The sequence below is a fragment of the Osmia lignaria genome, chromosome 12, assembly GCF_051020975.1.
Source record: "Osmia lignaria lignaria isolate PbOS001 chromosome 12, iyOsmLign1, whole genome shotgun sequence".
NCBI classification, from domain to species: Eukaryota; Metazoa; Arthropoda; class Insecta; order Hymenoptera; family Megachilidae; genus Osmia; species Osmia lignaria.
Window position 1 is genome coordinate 10,860,786 of NC_135043.1, and position 20,167 is coordinate 10,880,952.

Here is a 20,167-nt window from a genome sequence, read left to right on the forward strand (position 1 = left end):
TTATCAATTTATTTTATATATTCTTTTTTTTTTTTTAAATTTATTTACCTATTCCAATACTTACCTTATAATTATTTATAACGCTTTTACTCTCATATTTATCGCCTTTTAACAGAAAGACAAGCGTACAAATAAGCCTGAAAAGGACATAGTTTAATGCATCTTAGGCACACGTTATTTTACATATTTGGATATATCGTATAATAGGGGTTTTTAAATGGTTTTGAATTAATTGTATAACCATTTGGATCTTCCATCGTAAATGGTTGAATAATATTTGATCCCAAACTCTTTTGATTATGTACATTTGGAATCATGTACTGAGGCGTGGGTGTAACCTGTCCAACCGTTGCGTCTTCTACTAATTTTCGCTGTGAATAAATCAAAACCTGTGGAACGTTTATATCTTGGTGCGATATCGAGTTTTCTACAGAAACTGTAAATCCACTATTAGATAACTGCTGTGCTTTACACTTTTTTCTATGCGCGTAAAGCGAGCCAGCATTATTATATCTCTTTGTACAAATTTTGCAGGCGTATGGTCGTTGACCAGTATGCGTATAAGTGTGTTCGTTCAATGAGGTCAGTCTTCTAAATGATTTTGTACAAATCTGACAATGATACTTCGCTTCTCCTGTGTGCATGGTAATGTGCCGTGCCAATGTATTTGCACGCGCAAAAGCTCTACTACAATATTGACAAATATACGGTTTCTCTCCGCTATGTGTACGTAAATGCAGTTGTAAATAAGTGCTCTTTGTAAAAGCCCTACTACACACATTGCAAACATACGGTTTAACTCCTGTATGTGTACGCATATGCGCAACAAGAGAACCACTTTGCGCAAAACATTTACTGCAAACCTCGCAAAGAAACCTTTTCTGGGTTTCTTTAACACGTTTATGACGTTCAACATGATTCGCTAAAGATTGAGCTTGGGCAAAGGATTTAGGACACATTGCACACTTGTGCGGTCTGTTGTCACGATCCTGAAAGAATTTTACATTTTGTCAAATATAGTTTAAACAATAAAACACTTGAGATTTTTATAAAATAATTTTAACTATCTTACTTTTTTTCTTCCTTCTAAACAATCCCCCCTGTTTATATCATCCATATCTTCTTTGTCAGAAAAATCAGAGTCTTCAAATACTTCAGACTTGTGTTTTGATTGTTCGTGATCTTTTAATTTGTCTATTCTTGAAAATCCTTTACCACACCTCTCGCAAGTGTATTTTAATCCGCTGTGCGTAGAAATATGCCTTTTAAGATTTTTCTTTGTTGCAAATAACTTTCCACATTGAGTGCACTGTAGACTTTCAGCAGGAAGGTTCTCGTCTTCGTCGTCCTCTTCTTCATCCTCTTCTTCATCTTCTTCCTCCTGTTCTTCCAGATTTTCTGTTGACTTTTCTTTTGTCGAACACAGAGAAGAATCATCCAATTCTTGTAACTTATATTCTGGATGACTTTTAGCATGTGTTATAAACGACTTTTGATAAGTAAATTGTTTTGAACAAACTTTACAATTCAATTTTAAACTTTTTCGTTGTTCTTTAAAGGAATTATCATTTTTCTGAATTTTTATTCTTTTATCCTGAAGTGAAAATATTAACAATGTTTAATTAACCAGTAAAATAATTACGTTAATAAAAAAAAATTCTCTTAAGTATAATCATATGTAGTATTAACTTTTTTTTTTTGCTAAAAATAAATTAAAATAAAATTTGATACACAATCAAATAAAAATAAAATTTATATATATATGTATACTTACTTGAATATTATTAAACTTTTTATCTTGCACATTTGCAACTTCCTGTTCTTGCTTGTAACTGATTTTTTTATCTTGAATATTTTCTTTCCTGTCATGAGCTTCACGACAAATTGCTACGTGACTTTTTGCTTTCACAAGAGTTGAATACTGCTTATCACAAACATAACAGACATACCGCAATTTAGTTTTACGCTTATGTACAATAGCATGTCTCTGCAAGGCCACTTTTGTATGAAATGACTTAATACACTGCGTACAACGAAATCTAGTTGCACGTACAATTAAAGGTTTCTCCTCATCGTCTTGTGCACCACCATCTGTTTTTAATGTCTCTTCTAACATTTGTTGATTTTCAGATACTTGGTCACTAATTTCAATTTCTGATGTAGTATCCTTGTCTTGCACCTTACAAGTATCCGATAAATGCAATTCTTGTTGTTTAACCAAATTAACGCACCTTAGAGAATCTTCTTCTAACAAACTTGTACAAATATCTACATTTCCTGTGCTTTTCTTTTGTTCTTTATCATTCAATTGACTTTGTGATTCCTTTTCATAACAAAATAAGTTCTTTTCTGTACTAAGGCAAAAAGAATCATCCTTTGTAAAAGAAAAATTATCAGAACAAAAATCTGTAGAGCAAATTTCTGGCTTAACTGAGCTTTCTTTCTCAGAAGATATTACATTAGATATCACATCAGCAATTATTGCTGTAACTATGGTGGTGCTACTAATTGAATCATTATCAGATTTTAATTTTAAAAATTGACGAAGTTTTTCATCTGAATTTTGTATTTGACATTTAAAATCATAAGATGCATCCAAACGTTGATTACAAGGTACACAAATCACTGGAGGTAAACCATCACCTTGTTCCACCTAATAAGACAAATATATGTCATAGCTTTCATACCGATATTTTATTAATATTTTTAATAATATCTACATGTTAGCTATAATTATTTACATTCTTACTTATATTTATGAAATTATCAGTTTCCTTTAAATGTGTAAGAATCACTTTTAAAAATAAATATTATATATCATTGGAGAGAAAAAAAAACAAAAGAAATTGTTATCATAAAAAATAAAGTTTCAACGCTAACTTATATTAATTATATATTACATGAATAATTACACAATAGAAGAACAGTTGAAATATTCCAAGTTCAAAGGGTTAAGTTTTTTGAAAATACAGTATGTTTTAAATGTTTTTTAGTATCCTCTCAAATTTTTAAATTGGTTTTTACCCTTTTGTGTTGGCTTCCATTATTTGTAATTAATAATACAAATTGTATTGGTCCTAAAAATTATTTTTGTATGGCACGAAGAACAGATAATATTAACTTTTAATTAACGTACAAAAAAAAAAAATAAAAAAATAAAAGAAGAGAGTAGAATTTGATGAAAATTACTTTTCGACAGGATATTATCACAAAGCGAATAAATAAACTAACCTGTACAGAAGCAACGGCCATAAGTTTATGAGGAATAGCGTCTCCATTTCTAAATAATTCGCAAATTTCAACGGCTCTTTTTAAACATATTCTACACTCGTCCCCGTAAATTTGTTCACAGGTATCAAGTAGATGCTCACTTTTTGAAACTTCCATTTTAATGTATACATATGTATTTAGAAAACAAGCAATGATCTCGAACTCCCCTCCACGGAAACCGAGGACGTTTTTGACATTTTTCTCGCCTAATGCATTCGTTCCTATAATTGATAACATTATTCAAACATACTAAAAAAGTATATCACTACAAAATCTGAGATATTAAATTCATGTTTATGGTTTGAAAGCATAAATGTACTTATTCGTATAAAGGCTATTACATATATCTGTATAAAGGGAGATTATAAAATGTAAATATGTATAATAAACATAATGGCTAAAAAATGTTAACCAGTTCATAATAGATTGCATAAATCATTATAATTATTTGTTATGCCCAAGTTAATACAGATATATGTATTATGGTAATACAAAATAAAGTGTTGCCTGTGTAACTTGGGTAGGTATGCACAATTCTCTCAGTACTTGGGCGCTGCGGCCAAAACAATATAGAAACAATATTAATATTAATATCATTAACATCCACTCTTAATTAATTTATTGATTTTCGTTATTTTTTTATTGTTCGAACTTACTATTCTTTAGTTCAGTCAACGTTACAATATAGTATTTTATTTAAGTATATGTAGACACGCGTTAACGGAACATATACTAGTAGGTACATACATATACACTGTCTGTACAGGTATCACAGAGTAAATATGTACATACATATAGTTGAATATATCCAAGGGATCTTCTGGTAACTCTTATAATGTATCTGTTTTATTATGATAAAGAAACATGAATAAAAAATCTGATCATTTTGTTTCTTTGCTTTAGATATTTCAGTGTTATTAAAGTTAGGATATTTCTTTTACTTTAGGTTAATCTAATTACACAACAAGTTTGTTCTATAATGCCGTAGAAGATATTTTACACATAATGTGTAATATTGAAGAAAAAAATATTGACAGAAAAAAAAAGTAAGTTTTAAAATGAACATTTACGTTTGAATTTCAAATTGATGGCGCGAACGTTTAACTCTTATGCTATATGCGCATGCTCAGTTTATTTAAAATTTAAAAAATTGTTTTTAACACTGGTATGTTTTGGGTGTTTTTTGTTCACTTCGATTGTTGTTTAAACATATTTAAATGTTTATAATACATTAATAAAGCTGTTGTTCATTTTTAGTAATTTAAAAAAAATATAGCATCTGTGAAGGAAACTCCATAATAGATATTTACAGAAATTTCCTATGTATATCTAATAAATTTGATCATGATCTGATTATTGCACTATTGTATTTATTTTATATCAGAAGAAAATATATCAACTATACATGTGTGTGTATTACGTCGCAGTATTTTACTTTGTGCATTGCTTGTATAATTAAAAAAATATTTAAACATTATAAAATGTGAATTCCTTGTAAGAAATCGTAGTTGTATACATATAATAAAGAATGTGTGCAAAACTTATTAACGACAATGGAACTATCCCCGTTTAAGATAGACTGAAATTTTCTTTCAAGATAACTGTACAAATAATTACTGATGATTGAAAATAGATGCAATGTATAAAAATTTATCGTTCCTTTAACATGAGATCAGAGCAAACCAATCATAGAAAAATATGTATGTATTTACGTATGATTACGACTATGAAGAAAAGATGGTTGCAATTTATTTCAGAGAATTAGGAACCTTCTACATTGTTATAATAATTTTGATTATCAACGTTAATTCGTCTGTTCATCGTAGGTTCAGATTATCGTCCATTTGTTTAACGTATTAGTACTTTTGGTTGGTCTGCGATACACGATTGTCGTCAATATGATGACTGCTGTTCTTTTGTTACGCATATTTAACCTTAATTGTGTTTTACAATAGTTTTAATTATTTAAACTAATACATATACATATGTATACCGAATGTCCGTAAAATAAGTTTCAGCTTCTTGTGCATTAGGGTCTCTTTTGTTAATCAATCTGTTATCTAACATGTATCTTAAAGTGTATTTAGTTTTTCAAAACTTGTGGGCAAAATTTTAAGGGGGTGATTCTAGGGATCAAAATAAGACGAAAATCAAGAATAACGAAATAGCGTTTACGGCTTTGTTTTTCAGTAATTAACGTTTAAAAATTCGAGTAAAAAGCGCCTGAAACCTGCAACCCGCCCAGCACCGACGACTGAACGTCAGGTCAGCAGGGGAAGATAGGCAGAAAATTGAATACACGTTTAGATACAGATACATATAAGCGCATATATGTTAAGTAGAAAATTTACGGACATCCGGTAGATTTTGCATGTACTCTAACAATAAAGATTCCAACTGGATAATAATTTAAATAATGTAATTCCCTTATCAATCTTCATTAAATACTTTCGTTATTGTGGTCTTTGTTATTTGCCATCTTTCTAATAATAATTAGCGTTCATTTATATCAAGTAATACTTATTAGGCCTAATAATACATATACATCACACACTTGTTAAGATTGAACGCATCCAAAAGGATAAATATTTTTAAATCTGAATCAAGGTAACATCCATGATCACACAGTAATTCTATCTGAAACTTATAATTCAACATTGAAATTAATTGAACTGTCTGACATTTTTTTACATTTAAAGTATTCCAGAAAGCAAACAATTTCGATTTTGTATTGAAAAAGAAAATAGGACACCCGTTTTTTTCACAAGAACAATAAAATGAATAATTTACAATAAAAAAATAAGAAAATGAAAAAATACGCATAAACGAATAATCATTATTATATTATTCTTTTTTCCTTCTTCTTCTTCTTCTTCTTCTTCTTCTTCTTCTTCGTCTTCACTTCTTTTTTTTTTTAATACAAAATCGTAATATTCTATACCACATCGTTCGTAATATATGCTCCTACGATAAAGATTCGAAAAATAGTGTCAATAACAGCTTAATATTATTCAGTTATTTAATTATAATGAGTATTATTCTTATCGATAAATAATAGTTTTGGTTATATTGAGTTGATGAAAAATAATGGTGTTGTTAAATGAGTCACTATCATCACATATTTCAAAAAATATGTATCAACATAACGTGCGTTCGTCGTAAAGGAAGAATAGAATTCTCATCTTTTCCGTTTTTTTTTTTGTTCTCTTCTATAAAATAAATATTTTTTCCCTCATCCATTATGTAGAAAGTAATTAATCGAAATGGACTAGCGACTTTATAAATAGTAATTTCTTGGCAGCTATACGCATATTTGTTAATAAGTATTCTACGCAATTCAATTTTAAATAGAAAATCTGTCTTGATGGAACACTTGCGTACACTACCATGGCACATTTCACCGCCAGCAATGAAATATTAAACATATATGTATGTATACTTTTCCCTAATTCATTTCTTAATTCATTCACGAATTCTTTTATTTTGACGGTATTCACCTATTCACCTATTTCATTCTTTTTTCTATCTTTGGAAATTAAATAATTTATCATCATTCGTCATTCCTATCTTAAATAGGTTTTATACTGGTAATAATATTAGTACTTATTCATCTGATCAATTGTACATACATAAGTAGGAGGTACTTTATACGAATTTTCATCCAGGTACGCGTAAATTCCAACAAACGAGAGCTGAGTATGTAATTCTGAAATTTTGTAAATGAAATATTCAATAAATTATTATTTAATATTCTAGGAAGAATGTAAAAGTTAAATTACACTGGAGAATAAAAAAGAAAAGAAAATTGTCATACCATGGCAATATGGCAAAATAATACTTATTATATGTATGTATGTATATCAATTTAAAGCTTAAAATGACTGGGTTAACAACTGCAACAAACAATGACCGATTTAAAGTCAGTTTGTATATTAATATTATACTATATATATATATATATATTGTCTCTATAATCTATAGTGTTTGATTTTAAAAATATTTCATTTCACGCGTACAACAAGATAAAATGCTGATAAATTCAACAGATAGGTAGATGCTTACAAATCTTTAATGTATCTGATAATAATCGGTTTACTCTCAACTTGCATTTAAATCTCCACGCTTAATAAACATATTATAGATAGTTTATAATTTATTTAGGTATTCTCATCTACTATATCCTAACTGGGTGAATAACACAATAAGTTACAAGTGGAAAAGAGATTTTTTAATTTTAATTATTTGATTGAAAGAAACCCGCGTTTATAATTCTAGCTTCTCTATTTCAATAATATTAGGTATAATAAAGAATCTTTTAACTTTTAACACGTTTACACGTTGACGTCAACAACACTATGCATTTAATTTACGGTTAATTTAATGATTGAAAAACGTTAAATAAAATTACATATTCTGGTAAGTTCGAAGTAGCAAATCTATGCTTTCAGATAAGAAAATCGAAATTGAAAGAAATTGTAATTAATATTAATATTACGCTAATTATGCAAAATATCCGTAGTGAAGTTTAAATTCCAAAATAAAATAATCGTATCTCGTGATTGTAATTACTTCATCTTGTGAAGCAGGGTGCGTCAATAAACGTGTTAAAGTTTTCGATATCCTAATTTATCCTGCTTTCAGGATTTCAGTATTTCAGGATTTATATGCAAGACAAGATAAGACAAGACAAGACAAGACAAGACAAGACAAGCCAAGACAAGACAAGACAAGACGAGAGGAGACAAAACAAGATAAGGCAAGAAAAGGGAGAAACAAATCTAGAAGCAGTTCTATGAACGCGTTTCTGTCCCTCAAGCTCGATTCCAACCACAATTTCAAAGGTATAAAACTACCTGATCTAAGAACAATGTCCTACATACATGTATTCTTCAACGAAGAAATTACATCGGTTCGGTACTATTGATGCTTGAATTAAAACTCGTACTATTTGAACTGTCGATACAATACGGCATTACCTTTCCGTGTACACAGGAACTAGAAGTATCGCTGTTCAAAATGAGAAGCAATAATCCAGAAACAGCAGCAAACACACCAGCGGTCATCAAACCAAGAGCCGGAAGCTTCTTGGACGAGAGAACTGGGCCCTCTTCAAGCTTGAGGTAGCACAGTCCAGGAAGAACGTAGGCTAAAGGTACTGCAGCTAAGATACCGTTCAATTCCAGGACCACTCCTAAACAATCCGTGGACATGGAGATCAAGTAAGCAACGATTACTATCGCCAGAGTGATTATCAAGTACTTCCTGTCCGAATTAGGAACATATGCGGTATGATCTTCAAGTTCATCCGTGCCTTTGATTGCTGTTAGGATTACCTGCAAAATAATGTTAATCAACATATATGCAACGATGCGATGTATACTACTCACTTCTCTAGTTACGAAGCATTCGATGGGAAAAGTTAAGAGGATAGTCCCACTAAACATGACTCTTGCAAAATTCATCAAATCATCGTCCCAGCAATAATTCTCCATAAGATCTCCTTGTACGTAGGAGGTGAAGGTGGCGTAGCCAATAATTCCAAAAGCTGCGGCAACTAAGAACGAGGTGAAGAGTGACCAATGGGTGACTACGTCCCACTTTTGTTGAGTAGCTCTTTCTATAGACTCATATATAAGGAACGTATTATGATGGCACATAAAGGCAAAAGCCATAATTCCAACTGAAGGAATGATGCCACGAAAATTTCCAAATCGCCAACTCTCTTCTTGGCTTGGCCTGAGAAACGAATTTACGTGATATATGTATACATATTCTGTTAATAATGAACGTGTTAGGCGAGAAACTATAATGAATTAAATCACTCACACAATTGCAGACATCGTACCCATCCGAATTAAGATAGTCAAGAGAATGAAACCGACGCAGACCAACGAAAGGAAAGAGATCTTGGCCAGACGGGCTACGTTTCTGTAAAGACACAATGGTATGGTGACGCAAACCGTCGCGAAGAAGATGACCGTTTGACGATGAGCAAATATACTCGTTTCGTTCATTCCTGTTACTCTTATCAACACTTTCGTTACCGTATCGCCGACAACAACGTTGTAAGAGACCATTGCTGGAAAAGAATTAGAGAGAATGAGAATTTTACAATAATTTAGTAATGCGAAACGTATTTACGGAACATATTTACCTATGAATGGATAAATGAACTGCAGAGTGGTAAGGATATAAAATCCAGTGCGACCAAAACTGGCCCTCATTAAACCTTGATAGCTCATTTCTCCACAAATATGACCACTTCTGACCATTAAAATCAATGAATAATCAGTAAGGCCTGCTACCAAAATTAACAATACTATTCCAAGGCCAAATCCAGCCTGGTGAAGGGCATAGGGTATGCCTAAAAAATGTTCATTTAACATTTAGAATCATTAATGAATCTTCGGTGTTCAAAGGAATTAATTTTAATAAATTGCTGATGGGAATTACCAATAACACCACTGCCGATAATGGAATTGATGAAATTAAAACTGGCCAATGGTAGACTATTGAATTTTCCGGATTCTTCCTTCTTCTCCTATAAAATCATATTATATGTATATTGATGAATTAAAGAATTGCGCCAACAATAACATTTGTAATTTAAGAAAAAAGTAGTACGAATTATTTGTTATCGTAGAGTTATTAATTTAAATATCGTAAATCGTGCACTACCAGAGATTAGATTAAATTCTGATACATTTTTTTAAATTACTAGTTTATCAATATTATTACTTGCCCCGACAAGTTGCCTCATATCATCGTAAGATTCCTCTGATCCGAGGCTGCCGACCTGTGTAGCATAAAAATTTACGATACAATTTGAATGAATGATTCATTTTACAAATTAAACAATTTCTAAATGATCAAATAAAAAATACGAGTAGTAATATAAGGTAACTTATTCATATTTAAAATGATTGATACAGTTTATTTTTAAAACCCCATAAAATTATGTACATTTTATAAGTCATTTTTTATTGATTATTGAATAAACCTACATACATATACATGTAGATATAGATACTAAAAATATTTTTTATTATTATTTTTTTCTTTTCAATACTTAAACAATGAAGATATTTTGTGTTATAAAATATTCTTCCAAATTTGTAAAATGGAATAGAAAAAAAAAAGTTCCAATGATTTACATATGTGAACAAGATGATTATAATAATTGAAAAAAGTACAAATATCGATGAAAATTATTCGTGTTTGTATTTGTATAATATTATTATAAAAACAAAAGGAATGTTAACCAATTTGGATGCCCCACCCTATGCATACACATTACTACATTCATTTATGTTGATTCGAGAAAAAATATAAATAAAATTAATTACAAAATCTCGTAATTATATGAAATTTTATAAACTACTGCATTTAGAAATTGTATACATATACATAAAGGTTAACAGAATTATATATAAATACACGTGCAAATTGAATTCGCTCAAAATGAAAGCAAGAAGTAATAATGTAGTATATGTATGTATACATATAAAAGAATTTGAATGGGTGATAAACAGAAATTACATTGAAACAAAATGTGTATATGTATGTAAGTAGTACATGTATACGAATGCGATGAGTTATAGATTTTTCTTCTTTCTTAATACCGCAACTTTGAATCATCAAATATATTTTCATCTCCTTTCTTTCCAACTAATTATAAAAAAAGTGCGAAATTTGCAAAACTTTTTCTTTTTCTCTCTACTATTACGCATAATTTAAGTAAACATTAAAACACTATAAGAAAATTGTAAAAAATATCTATGCTGCTACATTTTATTTTTAAAAAATAAGGTAATAAACCAAAGATAATATTTTAGTTTGTTTTATTTTTAAAATAAATGTAGCGATAGATGCGGAGGTGTGAGCATACATTATAATTACTATTATAGTTGTCGTTATTATCATTACGTTATTCTCAAGTTACTCATCTTACAAACTCGACAAATAACCATAGAAACAATAAAAAAACGTTCCTCAATTATTCAATGAAATTCAATGAAATTCAATGAAATCACGGCACCGTTTATCATGATTCGTTTCTAATCGATTTTGCAATCTAATCAGTATCGGTGAGACGATAAAGATCAATCATGCTGATTGAATAAATTCAAAACTCGTTGTCTCGAACAAACGATATTAAACGAAATCCTATAATCCATTCTTTATGTAATTAAGTTACCCTCTTCGATTAGGAGGCACGTTCGTTGTTAATCGTTATCAGGAAAAGAAAAAAGCAATACATACTCGTTTCTACCGTGTTCCGAGGAACACGACAGGATCAAAGGACAACGGCGATTAAATTTTATCAATTGTTATTTACTTACATCCTCATAGTTGCTCCTTGCGTCCAGAATATAACTTTTCTCGGTAACATCGAGGGCCATCGCGTCGACGGAAGGGAAGGAATCAAAGGTGGAATCGAATAAACGGAAAGTGTTTTGAAGGGAAGGTTTGCAGAATAGGACCAAGCAAACGTCTTGGGCGACTGCACCCTTCCTATCTAACTCAGCTTTCCGTTATTTCACCCTCTTTACACCCCTACGATGCATGCACGCATGGTGGTTCCGATGGGAGCATGCGCATTGCACACTTTGCGCTTTCTACTGCGTTATCAGGCGACGATATCTTCTTTATCTTGTATCCGCTTTCTGCACTTGGTTCTACTTATTAATCGACTTCCTGTCCAAGTAATTCATTTGCAAGCCTTCTGGTAAACGAGATTCTTTTTTTTTTCTTAATTTCTATTCGGCTATGGTTACTGACGGAAAGCCCCAATTTCGTGAAAATCGTTGCAATCCATTGTCCAAGACGAATGTACGTTTTAGTCTTTTTCTAGATTAAAGGTCGTTGATTATACCGTGATGATGTATTGAATGCGATGCGGTCAATTTAATTGTTCTGCTCAAGTGTTATTGCTGAAGTGATTTTCCATTTAGCCAAACTAGTGATTCATGTAAGGGGGGAATCAGTTTTGTGGGGACCTCTCGTAAACAATTTAGAAAAATAGATCAACTATTATCGTCAAGTTGAATACCTATACTTTTTTCTTTAATTTCACTGTAAGAATGAACTGGATCGGGAGAAATACATCTATGAATAGAAATTATCAGGATTAGATAAGCTTAGTATAGATTTGAAACTTCTAACGTGTTGAGATACATTTTCATGTAACTGAAAAATAAGTAAAGATTATTAGTCTCAGTTATTAGTTTACAAAGGAAATTAATAGAATTATTATTAAATATTATTAAGATAAATAAAAAAAAGAATCGCTTATTTATTAAAATCAGGACACAAATAGAAGATGATTTAGTGCACATGAATACATCAATTTTCTACAGAAAAAGTATATGACAATTAATTGCTTTTTCCTTTTTTTCTCGTTTTTCTTTCAAATCAAGTCAAATCAAATCATTACATATGACAATTCAGATTGAGATATTTACATTTAACTGAATATAGTAATTAATATTTTACAATTATGATGACAAATAGGTAAATGATAATTCAATAACAAAATAATGATACAATACATCCTTAATCACTTATTAGTATTACTTCTTACATACATAATTATACTAATAACTATATCGCAGGCAATTAGTTAATTACTGGTTACCAATTACTAATTTCATATTTGAGATTGATCTGTCGCCAATCGTTTAAAATTATTTCTGGCATATTTCATTATGTATTCAATTTATATTTAACAATCTACAGTAAAAATCACAACTTAAACAGTTCTCTTATAATGGAAGCAACTGTATAAAATTTTGCAAAAATTTTTCATTTTTTCAATTTTCTGTAGATATTAAAGCACGGTGAAAGTAAACCACGCGTTTAAAATCAAGATAAAGTAATTACAAAAATGTTGCTAAAAATATCTATAGTATTTTTTTTTCAACTGAAAACTTAGCATTTTCAGTAAAAATTGCTTCCTTTGTAAACGTAGTATCAAAAAAGAATTTTACTTAAACCTCGAACGTATCTAATACAGGATCTGGACGTGGCACCACGAACCATCCATCGTTTCCTGAAACTGTTGGACCTATTTGAGCGTTACTTGAAAGAACATTGTTCATTCTTTGATTCTTCATAATTTCCAATTGACGTTTTAAGTTTCGATACAACTGAATCAAGGCTCCCTGAAACCAAAAGAGAAAACACTAAATAAAAATTTTACAAGGTTACAGACGATTGTAAACGATTCAAAGTTTACTTTCTCTTCTTCAAGCTTTCTTAATTCTTCCTGCTGTCTCAGGCTGTCTATGGTCAGATTTTTAAGCATTTCGTTTTTATGTTGGCTCAATAACGCTATCTCAGTTTGAACCTTCAAGTATTCCTGTGCAAGTTGTTTATGCTCTTCAAAGATTTCTTTTGATCTTTCACAAGTTTGATCAGGCGTCAACGGCCTCAGATCTGCATCCAGAAGACGGTAAACGTTGTCCAAATCTTTATCAGTTGTACTGTTACCTGTTAATCAATAATAATAGCTAAAAATTAATCTTATTAAAAATCGTTTCTTTACCTATATATTTATTTACATGGAAGGATTAAAAAAAAGAAGAAGAAGAAAAAGGATTATTATAATATTTGCGTATTATATGTTCTCGAGATAGAATCTACACTTTTTATTTAAAATTTCCTTCGCATGGAACAACTTTCAATTTTGAATTTCTTTCAAAAAACAATGATAAGAAAGCACACGTCTTAAATAAATTTCCCAATCTTAAATGTTATATTAAATTCAAGATCCTTTTAATTGCTGCAACTACTTCTAATCTTGGACAGCTCATCATCTTCCTTGATAATAGAAGAAACAAATAAAAGTACTAACGTAACAGAACCCAGCACCGCTTTAAGGTGTCCGTGGCGACGATGTTTGGATATTCCTCACACATTTCCAAATACTGAAGCCAGTCGAGGCTTCGTTCATAATAGAATCAAGATCGTTCACATAAAGAGATCGTTACACTTCGATAAGCTATCAGAATCCACTTCCTATAATTGTTACAATGCGTTTGATCGAGCCGCTTGTTAACGAGGTGACGATATTTGAAGAAACGAAATTTTTCAAATTCACTAAGAGTGAGAGGAGAAAAAAAAGAAGAAAGAGGATGGAAGACCGTAGTTCTTGGCGGTGTGTCGGGAGAGCACTAAACAAACGTGCATCTATATTGGGCCTGGTGAGTCAGCCACACCTGCTTCGAGGTATCCCCCACCAGATAGAACGTTCAACTACGAGCCAAGAAGAAAATTCGAAGAAGGTTCTTCGGCTCTTAATTCATCTTCAGGGCTGAATTAAGCTCAAGTTCCGTTTCCTAAGCTGATCTCATAGACATCGATTAAGAAAAAAATGTTTGTTGGTGACTAAGAGGCAGCAACTGACATATCCTGGATTACTTTTCTTTAGAAGACATACACATATTAAGTTTGTGATTCTGAAGCTATACAAAAAGAAATACAATTTAAATTGACGATGAAAAGAAGCAATAACTTCGAAAGAATATATCCATTGTTTATGTCCATAATTACATAATACAATTTTCTTATAAGGAAATAGGTTTAAAAATTAATAGAAATTAGTGCTTTCTACTAATTTCTTACAATATGCTTTTCTAAGTTAAACGAATCAGATTAAATACATATTATGAAAAAATTACAAAATATATCAACCGCGTGACTAATGTTAATTATCGAAAAAAGCTTTCGGGTGGCGACAACGGGTCTAAATGCATCACATTCCCTACTGAAAGGAAGGTTTTGTGGAACACACACAGAACGTTATTTTTGGATTAGAGTACTATCGGAGTGAGTCATAAATTCGAAGCTCTCGTCCTTCTCGTACCAATTCCCCTTCGTCTGTGATAATAGACGTGTTACTTTCTTTCATGTTGCATCGATGCGACGATTAAGCAAAAAATGATACATTAACGAAATACTTGTTGAAACATTTTGAATAGATTGAAAAACAGTACAGGAATTGATTAAATAAGTTCACTGCATAAAATAGAATAACTTTAAATGTTATTCAAATTATTTATAACTTAAATATTTTATGAAGATAAAACTTACTTGGAACAGAATTCTTTATCTTTAGAATAGATGATTCCATTGAAGGTTCAGAACCCGAAAATTCCCAGGAATTCTGCAATGAAAATCATAAAAACTATGTATTAAAAGGAAATAAACACGATAACGTAAAACTTCTTAACTATTTCTAATATTCCAATTGTTAAAACACATTTTCTAAATATTTTGGAACTTATAAAATTGCTTCTTAAACTGTTTAAAATATTAAAATTCGTCTTTACCGGATCACATTCAACATAAAGTTGTGGAAAATCATTTATTTGGCGTTTTTTATAAGTTACATCATTCACTGAATTATTATTTTTAGAAGACGAATTTTTTATATCATTCAACAAATTAGATGAACTATCTTCTTGAATTTCTGATTCTTCCTTAGAATTCGACACACTAGCTTTAATGGTATTATTGTCGACGTATCCATTATTCTCAGTATCATATTTAGAATCATGATTCTCAATAATTTCTTCTGATTCGGCACCTATAATAAGAAAAAGAATAAAGGCTGTATCTAAAACATTTTTTTACATATTTATAACATACATACTTGGTGCATATTCGACCGGTTCCAAGTGACCACTGAAAAATTGTGACAAAATCGTCATTATTTCTACAACTTTATCCATTGATGGTCTTTCTTCGGGAGATTTGTGCCAACATCTGAAAAAATAGCATATTTCTTTTTTTTTTTTCTTTGATTTTTTTTTATTTATCAAATAAAAATGGCTTATGATCGTTTCACACTTAACAATTAAAGGCACAAAGAATTTACTAATCAAAATTATAATAATATACTACAATCAATATTTCCAAATTATATGATTTAATTAAAAAAGTAGTAAAAAAAAAACCACAGATATGAAAAACGGCTCTTCTAGTTTAGACAACGAAAAATTAATACTAAATCAGATTACAATAAAATCAGCACAAAAAGCATGCAAACAACTAATCGGTTAACAAGAATTAACAAATTATAACTGATCACTTAATACAATAGACTTTTTTAGATGTTAGATAATTTAAAAAGCAACAATAGTAAATATTCTACATTAATTCAATTAAAGAAACATCAGTATAAGCGTAGCATTATATGAACAAAACGGAAAACAATTTTTTGAATAATCCGCAAAATATCAATTATATTTTTCTTTTATCAATAATCTACTAGAAAACTAATTTTATAATATATCTCTTTATGCTAGAATTACTTACTAGCCCTATCACCCATTATCATTAGAGGAAAAGTTAAAATATCATTTTTACTTTCTTCTTTAGAATTACTTAAACCTATTAACCATAACTCTTATTTATAAATAATGTAAATTTGATCATTTTACTCAATATTTTTCCTTTTCTGAATTCAACACTTTCCCTTCCACATTTTACTGTCAGAAAACATTGCGATGAAAATAACTGGGAGCATTCATTAAATTTCTCACAATAAAACCAACAACCATTTGAGAAAAAATATCTGAATTTTCAATGATTTAGAGAAAAACGAAAGGGAAAGTAGTTGAGCCACTGGGCTCAATGAAATCCTTAATGGACAAGTATCATTTGAAGACAATATCACTTACCACTAAAATTTGCTCCCAGTGCCTAAACATTGAAGAGGATGAAATAGTGGATTGTTGTTCCAAAGGAGAATCCATAGTTGCTAAAAGACCTCAATTTCTTTAGAAAAAATTTTATGATGAACTATGTGCCCAATCTTCACCCTCACCTAGGATAAAACCTAAAATTCATAAGATGAAATTTAGCAAAAAAAAACCCTAATTAACAGAACACTCTCAGGAAACGGAGAATTATTGAAACTATTAAAATTACCCTAACATCTGACTAATCGACCTGTTATTTAAATTGTTATTTAAATATTTAAAAAGAAGAAATAGAACTGATCGTATTAGACTGTTCCCTACTCTATACTACGACCTCCGACCATATTCTACTTGTCAGACCACCTACTAAGTGTAATCTTCAGAATCCGTTCTACTTGGGTGACGATGTACAGCAGGTTGCCCGAAGGGGCAACTGGATACGTAGGGTCTGGTTACGAACATCGTTCTCTATACTATTGTGATTTATCGATCGACGATTAGTAATGGGGAGATATGAAGCAGGCTGAAGCAGTCTCTTCACTTCCAAATGATTCCAGTCCAAGACGAAGACATAGCTTGAGCTCGTAACAATGCATGCGTGAAAATACGGGCGTCGGTGGCCGCCCGAGCCCGGCTTATTACTGACCATGTGCAGAGCCTGACATATTCTACTTGCCCACAGTTTCCAAACCAATACCACTAGTCTAACCAACCATCACTAAACCTTATACTACTTGCCTGATCACCTACGGCTGCCGAATACGTTCTACCTGTCTGACCACCTACGATTATAGGAAAACTACTTGTACCGCGATATCACATCTTCCATTTGAACTTATACTGACAATAATTCAATTTAATGGACTCTCTATAATTCATTTTATGGATGCATTTTAGCAATATGCAGTTAATAATTGCGAAAAGCTTTAATAAAATTGTTATTTGTTTTTTTTTTCCTTACAAGCGTGTACTAAATATATTTTTAATCACTCTAATTGCCTTTATTATAAAATTAGTAATACACATACCGAGTGAAATAGAACATATGACTTGATAAATAAAATAAAATTATAATATAGAGAATTTTACTGATCCTTTATCAATATTTTAACATATATCATTATTTATGAAATTACAAGTAAACTATGATCAATTCTATTAGGTACCTGGTCAGAAGATCTTCAATTGGTTTTGGACATCCTTCGATTAAAGGAGGCCTTTGTCCAACATGTACTGCCCACATTATTCTATAGGCTGAACCACCAATTTCATCAAATGGTTTCTTTCTTGATAATATTTCCCATAGAATAACACCCCAACTAAACACATCACATTTTTCTGTATATCTAGAACCCTCAAATACTTCTGGAGCCATCCAAGCAGCAGAACCTTTGTTGTTGGTCATATACGTATTTAAGTCACAAGCTGTGCCAAAATCACAAATTTTAAGAGTCTGTCCTCCCATTACCAGTAATAAATTAGGAGGTTTTAAATCTCTGAAATTTTGCATCAGAATAATATGTCCAATAAACATAATTTCAGTAAAATATTCTCATTTGTAATTAAAATTTCTCATATATAAGTACACATTTTAAGCAATTAATTAACCTTACCTATGAATTAGTGGTTTTGGTTTCATATTATGAAGATATGCAACACCTCGTGCACACTGTAAGGCCCAACTCATTGCATGTCCTGCAGTATATCGTGGCTGAGGATTGCAATGTAAAACTATAAAATAAATAAGTAAAGATAACTAACAAATACACATATATTTTATTTCTTTACTGTTTATAATATAATTTGTATGTCACAAACTGGGTTTACATAATAAAACTAGATTAGTTATATTTTTATACACAGAGAAAATTTAATAAATTGTTTCCCATGAAATCTATTCCAAATACGATTAAATGAAAAAAAATACCATTATATAAAGAGCCACCTTCAGCATATTCCATAACCAAACAAACTGGATTTTTGGTGCAAGCCCCATAAAGTTTTACAATATTGGGATGTATAACCCTTGATAACTGCCTAACTTCTACAGTAAAGGCCTTTTTTTCACCCTCTGAATTTATGTATTTTATGGCAACATATTGTCCTCTCCATTTTCCTTTCCATACTACTCCAAAAGAACCTTTTCCTACTATCTACATAAAATTATTATATTTAGGTAAATTATGTTAGGTAAATTATTGTTTTTTATTTACCTTATTTTTTTTGTTATTATATTAAATTCATTTTTATGAGCACTGTCAAATTTACAGTATCGTATACTTCTGATTTATTCAAACAAATTAAGTATTAACTTTTCTTCTATGTAAATCATAATTTTAAAATATCAATATAAAATGTAAAAATGAACTTTATCAATACAATTTTATACTTATATGATATTCAAAGATCATTATTTAGGTTATGTTTGAAAAAAAAAGGATCTGATCAAATTGAAAAAATTAAAAACAATTAAAGAAACTTTGACTGTTATAAATGCCATATCAGATGATAAGTAATACTGAATCTGATGTTTTCTAATCGTTGTCAAAATTATTGTAGAATTAAGATACCTGCTCTGTTTCAATTTCATCGTAATTAATTTCTTCAACAAACTGTTGCTGATGGCTTCTTAACTCTTTACCCGCCATCACACACAGTCGACATCACATTAATTTCAGGGCACATTTAACTACCGGGCGTATTTAGCACCACTTAATATTTCTTTAAAATTCGAGCTCAAGCTCTTTTAATATTTTCCATTTTATTAGAATTCAGATGGTATGTGTAGTGAAGGAATTATATCGATTGATGTTTATGATTCGATAAATCGATTTGTTAAAATACGATCTACTCAATCCCCATCCCGAGAAAACGTATTTACCGGAAGACGAGTTTTCGTTCGTTTTGCGCATCATGATAAAAGTACTCTATGACGTTTGTGTGTAACACCAAGCGTGCATATCTATTGACCTTCTTATTCATTGTCAGTATACACATCATAGGCTTATATAGATAAAGATACACCAATAATTATAATATCTGTATAAGTCTATGATCACAGAGGAGGTAAACCATTGGTTTCCTAAACTTTTCATTTGTATTTTTGGATATTTCAGGTTGAAAACTACAAGATTTGATATTTTTGAACCACTAATTGTTGATCGCCCAAAACGAAGATTTACCATTACGCG

At 30.5% G+C, this 20,167-nt stretch overlaps 2 protein-coding genes across 2 annotated transcripts; both read right to left on the reverse strand.

Moving 5' to 3' along the window:
* Window positions 1-20: 20 nt before the first annotated feature.
* Window positions 21-12,402, reverse strand: LOC117610044 (uncharacterized). Its single transcript, XM_076691395.1, has 11 exons — window positions 11,613-12,402; window positions 10,013-10,066; window positions 9,724-9,811; window positions 9,425-9,634; window positions 9,097-9,349; window positions 8,658-9,006; window positions 8,234-8,603; window positions 3,232-3,437; window positions 1,775-2,653; window positions 1,073-1,594; window positions 21-989 (listed from the first exon to the last, which is right to left on the reverse strand). The coding sequence occupies exons 1-11, from the start codon at window positions 11,670-11,672 to the stop codon at window positions 180-182; spliced, it is 3,801 nt and encodes a 1,266-aa protein (XP_076547510.1). The 5' UTR covers window positions 11,673-12,402; the 3' UTR covers window positions 21-179.
* A 143-nt stretch (window positions 12,403-12,545) lies between these two features.
* Window positions 12,546-19,862, reverse strand: LOC117610042 (mitogen-activated protein kinase kinase kinase 7). The gene is made up of 9 exons (XM_034336964.2): window positions 19,547-19,862; window positions 18,904-19,129; window positions 18,590-18,707; window positions 18,143-18,472; window positions 15,926-16,038; window positions 15,603-15,859; window positions 15,364-15,436; window positions 13,508-13,761; window positions 12,546-13,433 (listed from the first exon to the last, which is right to left on the reverse strand). The coding sequence occupies exons 1-9, from the start codon at window positions 19,622-19,624 to the stop codon at window positions 13,260-13,262; spliced, it is 1,623 nt and encodes a 540-aa protein (XP_034192855.1). The 5' UTR covers window positions 19,625-19,862; the 3' UTR covers window positions 12,546-13,259.
* Between the last annotated feature and the right edge of the window lie 305 nt (window positions 19,863-20,167).